This window comes from Sinocyclocheilus grahami, unplaced genomic scaffold, assembly GCF_001515645.1.
Source record: "Sinocyclocheilus grahami isolate Dianchi unplaced genomic scaffold, SAMN03320097.WGS_v1.1 scaffold167.1, whole genome shotgun sequence".
In the NCBI taxonomy this organism is placed as follows: Eukaryota; Metazoa; Chordata; class Actinopteri; order Cypriniformes; family Cyprinidae; genus Sinocyclocheilus; species Sinocyclocheilus grahami.
Window position 1 is genome coordinate 1591110 of NW_015505346.1, and position 17515 is coordinate 1608624.

The 17515-nt window shown below is 37.7% G+C and overlaps 1 protein-coding gene and 1 gene segment (V, D, J or C); both read right to left on the reverse strand.

Annotated features, from left to right (window-relative positions):
* Nucleotides 1–694: 694 nt before the first annotated feature.
* On the reverse strand, nt 695–7759 carry itga6l (integrin, alpha 6, like). The gene is made up of 12 exons (XM_016282865.1): nt 7534–7759; nt 7039–7166; nt 6778–6869; nt 6386–6623; nt 6031–6141; nt 3112–3328; nt 2774–2979; nt 2607–2698; nt 1501–1628; nt 1202–1291; nt 1040–1104; nt 695–855 (listed from the first exon to the last, which is right to left on the reverse strand). The coding sequence occupies exons 1-12, from the start codon at nt 7701–7703 to the stop codon at nt 695–697; spliced, it is 1698 nt and encodes a 565-aa protein (XP_016138351.1). The 5' UTR covers nt 7704–7759.
* Nucleotides 7760–12750: 4991 nt separating this feature from the next.
* LOC107593234 (Ig kappa chain V region 3547-like) lies at nt 12751–15939 on the reverse strand. The segment is given in 5 exon segments: nt 12751–12855; nt 13328–13368; nt 13485–13586; nt 13989–14321; nt 15936–15939. Coding segments are annotated over 5 exon segments (585 nt in total).
* Between the last annotated feature and the right edge of the window lie 1576 nt (nt 15940–17515).

Here is a 17515-nt window from a genome sequence, read left to right on the forward strand (position 1 = left end):
AAAGAAAAAGTTACCAGGGTTTTATACTTTCTTTTGTTGCCCAAAGAGGGAAAAAAATCAGTAGAGGCAAGAGCCTTCAGGCCTGATTCATGCTCTACTTCCCGCCGTCCTCTGGATGACGCCTAAAGAGTGAGCATGGGAAACATTAGGGACCGCTCCCACAATGCCAGAAGGGATTGATCATATATCAAATACAGAGAGCTGCAAAGTAGAACCAGTGACAGCTGAAGTTATTAAATGATCATTATTTGACTTTATATCTCACAAAGGAACTACCTTGGTAAATCGGAGTGGGTTGATTGCATCTGCTGGCGTGCAGTGAATAATATTTTTTCGATGATCCTTGATCTGCACAAGGTACAGGAGCCGTTTTCCCTCCTTGGTTGCATTTGGCCACTGAATGTTCAGCACAACAGAACCGAAGGACTTCAGAGGCCGACCAACGTTAATGATCTGACACAGAAAAACATTTGCACAAAATCAACAGGATTTTAATTATACTGGACTCTTTATGTAAATAAAATATACAGCCAAATACTGTACATTCACAGACAGAGATGGACTACCTCTCTCTGTGACAAGTTGCTGAGGTATAAATATGCTAATACATAGGCTACTATCTGCAAAATATTATTATGATCATTCATTTGTTATGTCTAGAAATTGAAAGAGCTTAAACCAGATTGAATTATGGCTAATGATAATGAATAATAAAGCATAGAAATGTATTATTGTGTTTGACTTGGACAGAGAGTTCCTGGGATCCCTGGGCAGCCTCAGAATTCACAAAGACCACTCGTGAAAGAAGACCCCTCTCTATCCGCAATGTATCAGCTTTTAGCGTGTACTTGATCCCTGCAGAAAGGTGACTATCAGATGCGATTCAAATGTTACAGAAAGTTAAAAGAAATTGCTCTGACAAGTTATATTATAACTAATCCAACACACCCATTTGGATGACTCATAAAGACCGCTCTGGGACATTCATTTTTGTTTTGATATCTAAGCATGTGGTATGGTGAACAAGGAATGGACTCACTCAGTTTGTGATTGTATGTAGGTGTCTGGGCAGTGTAAGTGAAGCAGGACTGAGCTGTAATATCACTAAAAATGCATTAAAATAAAAGAAAAAAAATTAAAAACAAAATAATTTTGATAGATAGATAGATAGATAGATAGATATAATTTGCTGTTATCTCACCATGAATATCTCTTGCAGTCCTGAGCCTTGAAATCAATACTATTCGGTGTTAATGTTAAGGTCTTTTCTATGTTTACAACTGGTTTACTCCTTAAAAAAAGAAATAGAAGAAATATTAAAATATTAATAATTAATTTAGTATTCTGAAATGTTCAGATCCTACAAAATTATATTTAATGGAAATATTTGTATAATGTGTGGTGTGTCTGGTTATTCTATCACTTCGTAGGAATTATATGAATGCAAAACATCTGATCAACCTTGAATCTATGATTTTATGAATGTAGGAAACATCTAACCTATAAACTTGCACACTATCTGAAAGTGAACCCACAGCAAGGTCTGGATAGCCATTATCATCTATATCCATGTTTCCAGCCAAAGAATAACCAAACGATTTGATACTAGGGTCTCCAGCATCTAAAACCTATGAACAGAGACGGTTTCAACAGAGAGTCACTTTGAAACATTTTTTGAGTTTCAAATGCAAATGAGCATAGAAGATCTCCATAATGATTCATTCTGGGAGTAATAATATAATATAATTTCATCAAACAAATTTAAATATTAGTCAAAGATAACACAAGTAAACACAACATGCAGATTTTAAATGAAGGTTTTTATTATTAAGGGAAAACAAAATCCAAAACTACATGGCCCTGTGTGAAGAAGTGTTTGCCCCCTTGTTAAAACTGTGGTTTATCACACCTGAGTTCAATTTCTCTAGCCACACCCAGGCCTGATTACTGCCACACCTGTTCACAATCAAGAAATCTCTTCAATAGGACCTGCCTGACATTAGGCCCTTTCGCACCGCTTTAGTTCCAGAACTAAACGTACGGTACTAAAGTACTGGGACGATTTTGCGCGAACTATTTTCCAGTACCATTTAAAGGGTTGCATTCGCACCGAGAGTATGTACTAAAAGCATGACCTTAAAAAGACGGTTCATGCTCAAAAATCCTCCAATGTGGCTGAATTACAACAATTCTGCAAAACAGACTCATTGCAAGTTATCGCAAACGCTTGATTGCAGTTGTTGCTGCTAAGGGTGGCCCAACCAGTTATTAGGTTTAGGGGGCAAACACTTCTTCACACAGGGCCATGTAGTTTTGGATTTTGTTTTCCCTTAATAATAAAAACCTTCATTTAAAAACTGCATGTTGTGTTCACTTGTGTTATCTTTTACTAATATTTAAATTTGTTTGATGATCTGAAACATTAAAGTGTGATAAACATGCAAAAAAATAAGAAATCAGGAAGGGGCCAACACTTTTTCACACCACTGTATATATTACTTATACAAATATTCAAAGTATTTTTTTTAACTCAAACTCTAATGCAATAAATGAATAAATAAATAAAAAAAGATAAAGCTCATACATATGTGACTCCTTTCACAAACCTCTGGTTTTTGACGAAACTCTGCAGCTGAACCATGATATATATACACTCGACCTCTCCCTGTATCCTCATTAGGAGCACTCACTGCAAAATCTATTAATTAGAAAGCATCATCAGTCAGATGCACTGTAAAGCTGAGGCCCAAGACTGCAGTAAAAAAAAATCAACCTTGGTATCCATCTCGATTGATATCGCCAATATGAGCCACTGCTAGTCCAAACATGGAGTCCCTTTTCCCATATAGACACACTGGTTTGATTTGGTTCCAGCGCTGCCCTTTGGCTTGGTTGATGTAAACATACACAGCTCCTCCTACATCTTCATCCATGCTTATTTTGGAAAACTCGGGTGCACCCACAAGAAGATCATCCCACCTGAAGCATTGCAGACATTAACTCCCTAATCAACTGTGTCATAAAGGTATAATGCCTTTATTACTCATAAGAAATTTTACGATCATCACATCCTGTTTAGTCATTTTTGTAACTTGTTAGGTGAAGACTCACCCATCTCCATTTAAGTCAAGAACAGCGAGGTCATAGCCAAAGGAGGAGGCCAAACCTGGGCCTTGAAGGATGTACTCAGCTTTCAGGTTCCTTGTTTCTGCCTTTTCTTCTGGTCTCAGCAGCAAAACCTCCCCACTGTGGTTTGATCGCGGAGCCCCGGCCACAACATTCAGCTCTCCTTTTTTCATTAGGTTCATTCCAGTATCGACAGCAAAGCCTGACAGAAAACAAAAGAAAATTTGTTGATAAATGGATGATATCAGATTTAAAAGTGTCATAGCATACATACACTGCCACTCAAAAGTTTGAGATCAGTAAGACTTTTAATGTTTTTTAAAGAAGTTTCTTATGCTCATCAAGGCCGCATTCATTCGATCAAAAATATAATATTATACTACTGCAATTTAAAATAACAGTTTTCTATTTTAATATACTTTAAAAGTATAATTTAATGACACAAAGCTGAATTTTAGCATCATTACTCACATGATCCTTCAGAAATCATTCTAATATGCTGATTTATAATCAATGTTGGAAACAGTTGTGCTGCTTAATATTTTTTGGGACCTGTGATACTTTTTTCAGGATTCTTTGATAAATAAAAAGTTAAAAAGAACAGTGTTATTCAAAATAGAAATTTTGTGTTATACGTTACCATTCAAAAGTTTGGGGTCAGTAAATTTTTTCTTTTCTTTTTTTTAAAGAAATTAATACTTTTATTTAGCAAGGATGTGTTAAATGGATAAAAAGTGATAGTAAAGACTTATATTGTTAGAAAAGGTTTCTATTTTGAATAAATGCTGTTCTTTTTTACTTTTTATTCATCAAAGAAAAAAGTATCAAAGGTTCCAAAAAAATATTAAGCAGCAAAAATATTAAGTTTCAACACTATAATAATAAATCAGCATATTAGAATGACTTCTGAAGGATCGTGTGACACTGACGAGTGGAGTAATGGCTGATGAAAATCCAGTGCTGCGTCACAGAAATAAATTATATTTTAAAGTATATTAAAGTAGGAAATTCTATTTGGTTCAATATTTATACATTTTTCTGCATTTTTGATTAAATAAATATAGCCTTGATGAACATAAGATAAGTTTTTCCCTGAGGTCCATACATTAGTATGTTTAGAATGAGTCAATTTTTGCTGCTTAGTTTCAAGAAATGCCTTTTTTGGAACTTCTTAAAGTTACAGTGTGTTTCCATGGTACATCAATTTGTATTCCTCATTATTTTATATTTGCTGATGCATTCTAACGTATTTATCTATATTTGTAAGCATCTATATTTACAGTAATATATTATTTTGAATAGGTCTGCGTTCAATACCAAGGTATTTACAGGAATCATGGAGTTAAATGTAATACCTTTTAAGACCTTTTTTAAGACTCTTTCCATACATTTTAAGATCTCATCGCCACTCCAAGTTTTAACCGGTTACATTGGCGACACTTTAACTTACATTTACTATATATTGATTGTAAGATAGCACAACTAAACAGACTTACTTTGTGGTAACTCATTATCAATTCAACATAATTCAGAAGGAGGGAACGAAGCACAAGATAATTAATTGAGTGACTAACCAATGCAAACCAAGAAAGAAGAATTAGACCAATAAACAAAACTGACAAAACATATTGAGGAGGGAAAATAAAGCTCTCTGTGCTAATGGGGCAATGAGTTCACACAGTATATTCAAAAGATGTATTTGTAACATCAACTCTTATAACTGTCTGCAAACCATAGCTGTTTTGTGGAACACTTCTCAAGACAAACATCTGACTGATCATACAGTTTACCTGTGATTACGGAGTGCTTGATTTGATGCAGACTTGACAGAGTGTCAGTACTGCACCTGATTGTGTCTGAATGATCATGGAAGGTAAAATAATGATCACAACTATTACATCATTTTAATTGTGCATCCCATGCCAGTAAAAAAACTGCCCAAAGTAGCGCAATTACCATAAAAATCCCTAAAATACATATTTTACAGTCACTGTTGTGGACATTTATCATAAACACAGCTCAAATGCTTCCTACTAGTGTAGGCCCTTCCTTCTAGTGTTTAGCACAGTTTTATTACAGGTAGAATGCAAAATGTTTCAGTACAAGCATTTCAACCTTTTATTTATTATTGTTTGTAATTTATGCAATATTTTAAACCTTTAAGCCACTGGGGAAAATCAACCCATGGCAACAGTTTAAAAGCAGCCCAATTTTGTGGAAAAACAACAACAACCCTGCATGATCCAACACGAGCTGCAGAAGTCAGACTTGACTGATCACGAGTCAAAAGTAAGGAGAGATAACAGACAAGATGTTGGAGGATTTGCTCCTCAAGAGATCCCGAGCTCATTGACAAATATCTTTTATCGTAAGATGTGCTCCCTTTACACAGTGCGATCGCAAAATCGAAAGTGAACTGCGAGCGCTCATTCAAAAGAGATTTAAATACCCCACATATTGATAGAGGTGCCCTGATGCCCGAAAATTATATACAATATTAGAATATTTGCAGGAGCGAACACAAAAATCACAGGAGCGGATGGGAGCATGCGGTAATAGTCAGAAATTCAGTGAGAGTGAGATCAACAAGCCCCGCGCTATCATGCAGCGCTCCAGTCAGTCAGTGAGAGCCATAACAGATGACGTCAAATCTTGCGGGATTCCATAAATAAACTACACAGAACCCCACTATTTGGACAAATATACTAATGAAAAGACGATACAAAATTTAATACCTTGGAAAATGGCATTTAAGATTTTTTTATACTTTTTAAGTGACTTAATTTTCTCTAAATTGATATATCAACTTTTAATACTTTTTAAGACACCGCGGACACCCTGAATACAGTTGTATTGTAAGTTGGCCTCCGGTACACAGTAGTCCAAGAGGTTGACCATAATCACCTAAAAGGCTGCTGAAGTCCACAGGAATAAGCTTGTGTTGACGCTGATCATGATCTCCCGTTTCATAGGTATCTATAGAGAAGTCATCAACAGGCTGCATGTGCACAATGCCTTAAGTGTGAAAAAGAGATCATAAATGATGGACTGCAAGGTAGTACTCAATATTACAGACTTACAAAGTTACAATGAGTTCTAAAAATATATAAATAAAAAATTATTAAAATAAATAAATAAAATTTAAATAAAATAATAATTAATTAAAATAAATAAAATAATAATTAATTAAAATAAATAAATAAAATATATTTAAATAAATAAAAATTACATATCACCTTCCCAAACAATTTTGCAGTACCTTTCCAGTCATATGCTCCTGGAGCTCCATAAACAAGATATTTGTTGTCTTTGGAAAATGCTACAGAGACACCTTGTTGACAGTAGCCAAACTTGTGCTTATCTGGTTCCCGATTCTTACAAATTGCTCTTGTGGACTCTCCATCTGTCACCAAGTTAAGGTCCTGTTCCAGGACAAAACATCTGCCCAATAACCGCCGGTTGTCAAAACTCCAATCCTGGTACCTGTGGGCACAGGTCTAGATAAAACAGAACATAGACTTTACACATAACGTCAATAAAAAAATTAAGCTATTATATGTACAAAAATATAGAGTTTGACGGATCAACTTTAAAGTGTTTTCACAATAAATTAGAACCAGCTGATATGAACAACACAAGATGCTTCTTTACCACTACTTTGCCTCCTCGTCCCTGACTTCGGACACGGACGCCCAGCCATTGCTTTTCTCTATAATCTTGTCCAGGATTGTTTGGGGGACGTTCTTTAAGATTAGAATAAGCTCTTTAAGATACTTAAAGTGCTTGCATTATTAAAAAATAAACAATGCATTTCAACAATGTATGTAGCTCATTACCATATTCAGCAATGCAACTGACTGATAAAATATTAACAATATGCGTTAAAATAACAATAAGTAAAGCACAACCAACCTTTTATATCAACAGAAATGCGTTCACAATCATGAGATTGTGTTGTGAATTTACATCTGTACAGACCTCCAGATATATTGGCATTTTGACTGGGCAATGCTTTAGCACGAGGGGCTCCAATCAGCAATCTGAAGATGAAAGTGTTGTCCATAGATAGATAGATAGTTCAAGTTCAAGTTCAGTTTATTTATAAAGCACATTTAAAAACAGCCACAGGCCGACCAAAGTGCTGTACAAGTTAGAATAAAAAAAAAAAAATTAAGTACTCTAATAGCAGCAAATCAGTTAAAACAAAACACTCTTATAAAGTATAAAGATAGATAGATAGATGATTATTTAATATTTCAATAATATTAATAAGCATGCAGGTAATTATAAAGTGTTAAGGTTTGAACTGCTGGATATTTTTGAAAAACAATATGAAAAATGGCAATTTTTTTAATCACAAATAATAATAATAAAATAAAAAATATATAATAAGAACAAGTTTCTCACACTCGCTCCTCTGAAGGTTTGAGCTGATGGTGCATGGCCATAGAAAACCCAAACAAAGTGCCAGCTTCTCCATGCATGTTCATCACGTTCTGCTTGTCCAGGTTAAAAGACGAAACCTCTACACGAAGCATCCACACGGTCAAGAGGAGAGCACACTGACTGAACAACATGATGGTGGACCTCTCTGGAGCTGGATATGGACTGAGAGATTGTAATATCACCCAGAAGAAAAACTCCCGCTGCAGGAGGGCGAGGCGATGTGACACATTATATAAGCCTTGGCTGATTTATCACCTCAGGGTGGGGATAAGGCCAACTGTACTGTAAAGAGAGTTAATGTTTACCTGCAAAGGAAGCCTGAACACATGCCCTTTCATCCTCAGTCATTGCCTGGAATGCGTAGTCAAATTCTAGATAAGAGTCAACATGTTACAACAGGGCAATATCAAATGATAAAGATCAACACCTGCAGTTGGGACAGATAAACTAGTCGACATGGAAGCCACAGAGACATCATTAAAAATAAGAATAATATATATAAAACCTTTGTAAAACTTATATATCTATCTCGACGCCAAATGAAACTGTGCTATTTTTCTGGACAGATTAATTACACAATATACATTGAACCAATAGATGGCGCTAGAGATTAACGGTGTTATGAAGAATAGTGAAGAGATCCCACCAATTCACTATCTCAACAAATTAGGATACTTCATAAGACCAATATAAAAAATATTTTTAGTGAATTGTTGGCCTTCAGGAAAGTATGTTCATTTACTGTACATCAGACATGGGCACAAAAATAAAAAAAATTGTAAAAATTAAATAAACAAATACAAATGAAAAAAACCCCCACAGGATTTAGAATTAAAATATACTATACACTGGGCCTGTGTTGACCTTTGTGACAACATGCCCCAGTAGCTGGACAGAGTTGTCACAATATGGGGTATTTTGTCACAATAGAAACTGTCGTTAAACAGTGTTATAGGCTTTCAAGGCAAAATTAAACAATACAATAAAGTTGTTTAAACGTAATTTATAATAACATTAATAATAATAATGTGACAACTTGGCCCATCTCGATATTAATGAAAAAAAAACAGAAGGGAAAAAAACTCTTAAAAGTTTAAAATCTAAATCATTATAGTTGAATCTAGTCTGAATGGATGTTAATGTGGTTGCATTGTGTTCAATTGTTCACCTAATAGCTATAGCAAAACTATGATTTTTATGTATTTCGGTTTGGACAATGCATTTGCATTTTGAATTAGCTCTTTAAAATCAACATACAATTCCACTGCTAAAAAAAGTTTAATTTTGTGACAAATTCCATGTATGACAACTAGTCCCGGTCTGACAGTAACAGCAGTTGTATGGACGTTGTTTTGAATCACACTACTGAGCAGCAGTTTTTGTCTTTGCACATAGTGGCCATGGTTTGGAAACTTATTGTGCATCATTGTGGTTTTAGCACAGAGAGCTATAACATCTTCCTGATTATCAACAACATAATTAAAACCCCTTAAGCTTGACTATATCTTTTGCACAGAGTTTTAGTGTTGAGCACATTTATACATTTCCACACAAAAACCAACACAGAACAGGTTTTCCATTAAAAGATGAATACAAGTATTTTTAAATGCAATATAAATATAGTTGCAACTGTAATGTTACTATACACTCTTAAAAATAAAGGTGCTTAAAAGGTTCTTCACAGCGATGCCATAGAAAAACCGTTCTTCATTCCACAAAGAACCACTCAGTAAAAGGTTCTTTAAAGAACTATCTCTTTCTTACTTTTTTATAATCTGAAGAACCTTCTTTAGCCACAAATAACCTTTTGTGAAACATAAAGGTTCTTCAGATGTTTAAGGTTCTTTATGGAACCATTTAGACAAAAAGGTTCTTCTATGGCATTGTGCAGCACCTTTATTTTGAAGAGTGTAAGCATAAAAATATCCATGATTAAGTGCTTCCTAGAGATGACCTTTTTGAGTTCTACCTTAAATAACAACATGCATTTGAGCACTACTAACTTTAACAGTGGCAAAAATAACTATACATCCTGTGGAAATTTTAAAAGCTGTTGCGGCAAGTGACTTGTTTACTGAGAAACCCACTGAGGATGGTGTAAGTCAGTAGATATGAGTGGTCATGGGTAACTTAAACGAGGGTGGTGGGTGACAGGAGGACAAGAGCGGTACAGAGAAACCGCTTAAAATAACAGGTCTCACATTCTGCACAATATCTCATACACATGCTCACACATTTAAGCACAGATGCACTCCTGCACACATGCACATAAAAACTCACACATCCACTCACACATGCAAGTGCATTCCAACACTGAACACAAACACAGGTTGATGCATCTTTATCTTTGACACTTTGATACATTTGATGGTCCCAAGAGATACAAAATCTTTTATTAGTGTGTTTTAGAGCCAGAACTAACACAGATAGAGGGATGGATATTTTACAACACAACTATTGTGGTGTCTTTTTCTCTTATATGATATATAATATATAATATATAATAATGGCCTGCCTGAAAATTAGGGACAGGCAAACACACATCCAAAAGCACATTTTGAAACACTGGAAACCAAGATGGGTGTTTCATCCACTGTGGTGGAGGCAGAGCCTAAACTGAGACTGCATCTTAACCCTCCCACACAGTGATCAGTTCACATTCAGGAGGCATACCGTGCATATGCAAAAATAAAAGAACCTCTGAGAGGAAATGTATAAGTTCCAAACTCTATTGGAAGGTAATTGTATCCATTTGGAAATTACTAAAATTACACTCTAAAAACTGCTGGGTTAAAAACAACCCAGCACTGGGTGAAATATGGACAAACTCAGCGATTGGGTTGTTTTGACCCAACCTTCTGGGTAGTTTTATTTAACTCAACTATTGCTTAAAAATGACTATATTTCTTGCTTAAAATGAACCCAAAATGGGTTGGAAATAAACATTTATGAATATGTTCAACAAATGAACATTTATTAATAAGATGAATAAATAGTAAATAAATATATATTTTTAAGTTGTTTATTAATACATTCTCACCTTTTGATTATTGATGATGCCTCTAGTAATTATGTGTCTGATTTTTAATGTACAACCTATTTTGGGTTAATTTTAAGCCAGCCATATAGTAATTTTTAAACAATATAGTTGAGTTAAATAAAACTACCCAGAAGGTCGGGTTAGACATTTAACCCAACCGCCGGGTCAAAACAATTCACTGGGTTTGTCCATATTTCACCCAGCGATGGGTTGAATTTAACCCAGCATTTTTTAGAGTGTAGTTATATATTTCATTTGTTTAGTTATATATTTCATTTGTTTAGGGTTTGGACAGTATATGCTGCAGGTTACAAGGTGAGGAAACTTTCTTAATTCCTTATTTTGTGGAAGAAAATGTTCCAAACAAATAAACAAAACAAACCTTAACTCAACTACAATAGCACGCAATGTGTAATACTCAAATATCGTTTCTGAGTACAAAATTGGAACACTGTAAAAGTGTCACCAAGTAATACATATGTCTACAAAATGACGTTATCCAGACCCCCCCCCCCAAAAAAAAACAAAATCATACAATTTTTTTTTTTACCGTACATTTCTGCCATATATGGACATCAAGTTGAGTCACCACTGATAAGCTATTACTAAATATAATGTAGAAACTTTAATTTTCTGTAAAGCTGCTTTCGCTGTACAAATAAACTTGAATTGAATTGAACTGAAAGTGCAAAAAGAAGAAAGTAATGTGAATATAATCTGCATTTGCACAAATGTCCAAATGCTATGGGCAATATTTGACTATTCACTGTCAGAAACTATAAGCGTTCCTGTTTCAGAATACTAAATTAAAGTCATTGTGTTCTGCTTTTCTCATCAATTTAACCATTTATAAAGTGTGCCTAATCCACTCACTTTCAAGTAGCCATATTTCAACCAGAAAAATTACTGACCTCTTTCTGGTGGTCGTCACCTAAATCACCAGCCCACACAAAGGCTTAGAAACGTAATGTGGCCAATATAAACTGCAAGGATAAGAGCAAATGCTTAATCTAGTTTACTGCTACAATGGAACACACTATTACCAAACAATCATCAGAGCAGCAATCACACATTTATTGCACTACAACACCTTCATGCTAGTGTTGCTTTAACAGCGCAGAATAAATTCCATTCACGACTACATCGGCTGCTGAGTGTGAAAAACAGTATTTAAAATAATTAAAAAATTATTTCTGCATAAATCTTATCAGCAAACATGACACTGATTTTGGTTAGTTGTTAGTAACCTTTTTCTTTCAAGTGTATTGTTTCAATTAGATGCATGTTTAGTTTACCTCAAAATAACCTTTCAAATGTATTTTGACATAAAAAAAGACTTATTTCTATAATCTTCTTGTTACCCAGATGCAATAAGACTTATGACAGCTACATATAAGGCATATAATTTATAAGCAATGCATCTCAGTTTACTGTCCTTTGGAAATTTGTACATAAATGAGTTTAGGACTATTTATTTATTTTACTTCAGCGAATATTTCTCAGTGTAAGTACATTTCTGTATGTTTTTGAGCATATAAAGCATATACAATTTATATTGAGCATATAAAATGAATCTATCTTAGAGATAACAGATCCCTTGTCAGAAGAATGGATACAGTGGAGAGAAAATGAATGGACAAGACCAAGATAATCAATTAATAAAAATAATCTTCATATTGAAATAATCTCAATGAAACAACCTGATAAATAATACACTCAATATTTATACAACTCACCATTTTATATTCATTATATACAGCACAACAGCGGAAGACAATAACTACTGAACATTTAAAGTCAAGTCAAGTCACCTTTATTTATATAGCTTTTTTAACAATACAGATTGTGTCAAAGCAGCTTTACAGTATTAAATAGTGTGTCAATAATGCAGAAGGACAATAGTAAACACTACATTTTCAGTTAAAGGCAGCTCATCATTGAATTCTGTGATGTCATCATCCAGCTCAGTTCAGTTTAAATAGTATCTGTGCAATCAAGTCGACGATATCGCTGGAAAATAAGTGTCCCCAACTAAGCAAGCCAGAGGCGACAGCGGCAAGGAACCAAAACTCCATCGGTGACAGAATGGAGAAAAAAACCTTGGGAGAAACCAGACTGACTTCTTGTATTTTAAAGAATCATATGCTCACACACTGCTGAGATTTTTCTCTCCTTCCTCCAGATTTAATTTTTCTCTGACTGAATCGCAAGGCTGCATATGTCAAATTCTCATCATCAGTGTTCTGAAGAGAAAAGGTTACCAAAATTATAAAACTGACTTGTATTTGAATTCACTGCATTTATAAATATAAAGCAAATCACAATGACATAGATATAGGGTACACTTATTCACTTATTAATTTCAAAAAGCAACATGAAATTAGAAAACTAACAGTAATTGGTTAAATACAATTTAGTTGTTGGAGCTGAACAAAACAAAACATCCTACACTGAAAAAAATTATACTAGATTTTTTTAAGGTAAGTGGTTGCAAAAAATTTATTTTAGCTACATTTAATAAAAAAAAAACATGTTCAAAGTTAAATGTTGCTAAAATAAATTGATTGCAACCACTCACCTTAAAAGAATTTAGTAAATTCAATTAATCATTTTTTTCAGCGTAGTTTGGCAGTCCAAACGAATCAAAATGACATTTAAAGCATTACTAAAGGTAAAGATTCCTCTTTAATATAGACAGCAAATTCATCCTCTTACCTGAGCACCTCTCACTTCGTTGTCTTGTCCAGAAACTTGCACTGTATGAAAAAGATGCAGAAACCACTATAAGCATTTTCAAAAAATAAATGCAAAAAGGGGGGAAAAAGAAAATAAAAAATCCTAGCAGACTTACTCAGACACTGTTCATACATACCTCTCTTAAATATAAAACCCACAAGAGCAAAGATTAGAACTCCACAAAGTCCCAAAGCACATGCCAACCCAAGCACTGCTGGACAGAGCCTTTCTTCTGAAATGTATGCAAATTAAATGTTTCTAGATTTATTATGAAGACTTTTCTGTCACAAAAGTAATTAAATGAAAGCAGTGCTTGTTTACCATTCTTCACTTGGTTTGTACTTTTTTCAAAGCATTTTTGTTGACATTCTGTGAAGTCACTTAGATTATCAGACTTTGAGATCTTTGACGCTGCATCTTGTCGACCTACTCAAATAAATAAACAAATACACAATTAAATATAATAAAAATAAATCTTTAACCCAATTGTGTTAGAGATTCATAAATATCTTATTCTATTTTGTAATTTACAGATGTGCATAATCTTCACAAATAGGCTAAATACAATATAACTCATATGGACTGACTGTAATCATATGGAGTCACTGTAATCATGATTTTGATGATTTTGAAAATGTACCTTTAATGATCAGATGTGTTCCACTTCCAAACTCAATATAAAATGCTTTTGCTCCACAATAGTACACTGCTTCATCTGACTGAATGATGCCTGAAATTGTTAGATTGGAGGAGCTGCCCAATCTCTTGCCCCAGAATCGATCATTTTTAAACTCTTTGTAAAATATGGGTTCTGACATTTTCTGAAATGCTGACATGACTCGAGGTGGTTGTCCAGCAATTTGCTTATACCAATATATGTTGTCTTTATCTGAACAACACTGCAGAGTCACAGTGTTGCCAAGTGCCACAGTTATGACTTTATCTGGCTGATGAACATGAGGATACGCAATACCTGAAAAAATTGATCATGCCCACAGGTTAAGACATGAACTGGATATTCAATAAAAATAAATAACTAATTCAGAATATTTTTTCAGAAAATCAATCACAAAAATCCACAGAGCTCTAAAAACTAAATAATCACAGCAATCATTTAAAATAAATATTTCAAAACTGTAAAATAAATTTAAATAAAACATGACTTACGTAAAATACAAAGAACAGTGAAAAATGTCCAAGGATTCATTGTAAAAAGAATGTAAAAAATGTTCTGCTGCCCATGTACCATCAAACTGGTAATAGTTTTATTGCAAAGCAGGAGTTCCTTATATACAGTACTTCCTGGACTAACTGACTCAGATTAATTACCATTGGTTGAGACACTTATAGGGGGAAAAAGGTCCTCTTCACTTTCCAGTTATCTTCTGAACTATAAAACAAAGTGCTGTAAAATTTTGGGTTACCCACAATGCTGTAACATTAGTAGTTCCGTTTCAGTTGGTTCACTACGTGTCACGTCATGACTGACGAATTGGGATCTCGCTTCGAGAGACCAATCTACTTTGAGTGTAAACTAAACGAGCCAATGCACATTGGCATGCGATGATTGCATCCAGCTGCCGCTGATCACAGCGTGAGCATAAAAAGGCAGCAAATGCAACACATACCAGCTTTTCGCTTTGGAGCTGAGCAACAACATCGTTCTACTCCTACCAGTGTCTTCAGTGAACTACAAGTTCAGCGCGCTCTTGGAAGCTTTTGTGTTGGCGGACGGCGCTCCAGCGATGGTCGTTCCTGTGTTGAGTGGGTTGCGCACTTCAGGCTGCACTACCTCCTGTCGTGCTGCAAGCGGCCTTCTCCCCTGTGCGCCTCAGCACGTGAAAGAGCATTTCCCTAAAAGAGCCAATTTTCTGTAAAAGAGCTTACACGGGTGCGTCTTGTAAAGACGACGGATCGTCTTTTTAAAGATGCTGTTTCACCCGTGCGTTTCTGGATGCGGTCGTTACCTAGCGCCGGGTGATGGTCACGATCACTGCCTCGCGTGTCTGGGCATGAAGCACGCTGAGGTGGCGTTCGTGGATGAGTCATGTTCCCATTGCAGGAAGATGACCATCTCGGAGCTGCGGACCAGGCTTCGCTACCTCCAGGGGGGTGGAGTTCTGTTGCCTCTGCGGCAGCCAGGCAAGGACTACTTCCAGCAGTAGCACGGGCAGTCTGAGGGTTACAGTGGTGGCAAACCCCTCAGGGAACCAACCCTCGGGGGCCCACCACTTCTCCAGCGCTCCGCAGCCAGCCGAGCCGCAGAAGGAACGCGACCCAGAGATGGAGGGATCTGCTCTTCGGGAGATGGTGAACGCACCACTCCCTCCCCCGGAGAGGGCCGGGTGGAGAATCTTTTGTTTTGTTTTTCTCCGCCACCCAAATTCTCGACAAAAGAGCAGTTTTCACTATCTCTGGGTCCCAAGAGGGCACGGAGGGTCGCGGACGGTTCAACTCCGGACTGCACTCATCCTCCTCTGTCGCCAGCAGGCAGCAGCAGGCGGTTCGAGAGCGTCAACAAAGGCCCTACTCACGCACCCTCTGCCAAACTATGGAACCAGGTAAGTGCTGCACCGCACACTCAGACCCATCTTCGGTCCGCTCACAAGCCGTCTGAGTTGGGTCCCTGTGTTCCACCTCGCTGCACCACTGCGGGTACGGCGGTGGCTCTGTTGGTCTCGCTTGCACGGTATCTGGGTGCCTGGCTAGCGCTACCCAGCCCATCTCGCTGGCTTCTGCGGACCATCAGCCTCGGCTATGCGATTCAGTTTGCCCGGCGTTCCCCCAAGTTCAGTAGTATCCACTTCACGAAAGTGAAGGAGGCCGATGCTCCTGTCTTACGTGCGGAGATCGCAGTCCTACTGGCAAAGGATGCGATAGAGCTGGTCCCTCCAGCCGATATGAATACAGGGTTTTACAGACCCTACTTCATTGTACCCAAGAAAGGTGGTGGGTTACGGCCAATCTTGGATCTGCATGTATTGAACCGGGCCCTTCACCGGTTACCGTTCAAAATGTTGACGCAGAAACGCATCTTTGGTTGCATCTGTCCCCGAGATTGGTTTGCAGCGATCGACCTGAAGGACGCGTACTTTCATGTATCGATCCTTCCGCGCCACAGACCATTCCTGCAGTTCACTTTCGAGGGACATGCATACCAGTACAAGGTCCTGCCCTTCGGGCTTTCCCTGTCTCCCCGTGTCTTCACGAAAGTCGCGGAGGGTGATCTTGTTCCCTTCAGAGAGCAGGGTGTTCGCATCCTCAACTATCTCGACGATTGGCTTATACTAGCACAGTCTCGGGTTCAGTTGTGCGAGCACAGGGATCTGGTGCTTCGGCACCTCATCCAGTTGGGTCTTCGGGTCAACTGGGAAAAGAGCAAACTCTCCCTGATGCAGAGGATCTCTTTTCTCAGTATGGAGTTGAATTTGGTCGAACAGACAGCATGCCTCACAGAGGAACGTGCGCGGTCGGTACTGAACTGCTTGAATTCATTCAAGGGCAGGACAGCGGTCCCACTGAAACTATTTCAGAGGCTCCTGGGGCATATGGCAGCTGCAGCAGCAGCGGCAGTCACGCTGCTGGGGCTGCTTCATATGGGACCACTCCAGCACTGGCTTCATGGCTGAGTCCCAAGGTGGGCGTGGCAGTGCGGCACTCACCGGGTCCAAGTTACACCGGCCTGTCGCCAAGCCTTCACCCCGGGGTCAGACCTTACGTTCCTTCGGGCAAGAGTGCCCCTAGAACAGGTCTCCACCACCGGCTGGGGGGGCCACATACAACGGGCAAGCAGTGTCAGGGGGTGTGGACGGGCCCCCAACTGCACTGGCATATCAATTGCCTAGAGTTGTTAGCAGTGCGCCTTGCCTTGAACCGTCTCAAAGGGTGCTTACGAGGCAAGCACGTGCTGGTCCGAACGGACAACACGGCGACTGTTGCGTACATCAACCGACAAGGGGGTTTGCGCTCCCATCGCATGTCGCAACTCACCCGCCACCTCCTCCTTTGGAGTCGGAAGGTTCTGAGGTCACTTCGTGCCTTTCACATTCTCACGTTCCCCGAACTAATGCTCCTCGCGACTGCCCCTCCCTGGCAGATTCCTCTGAGGAAAGATCTACTGACTCAGAGACGGGGCACCCTGTGGCACCCGCGTCCAGACCTCGGGAA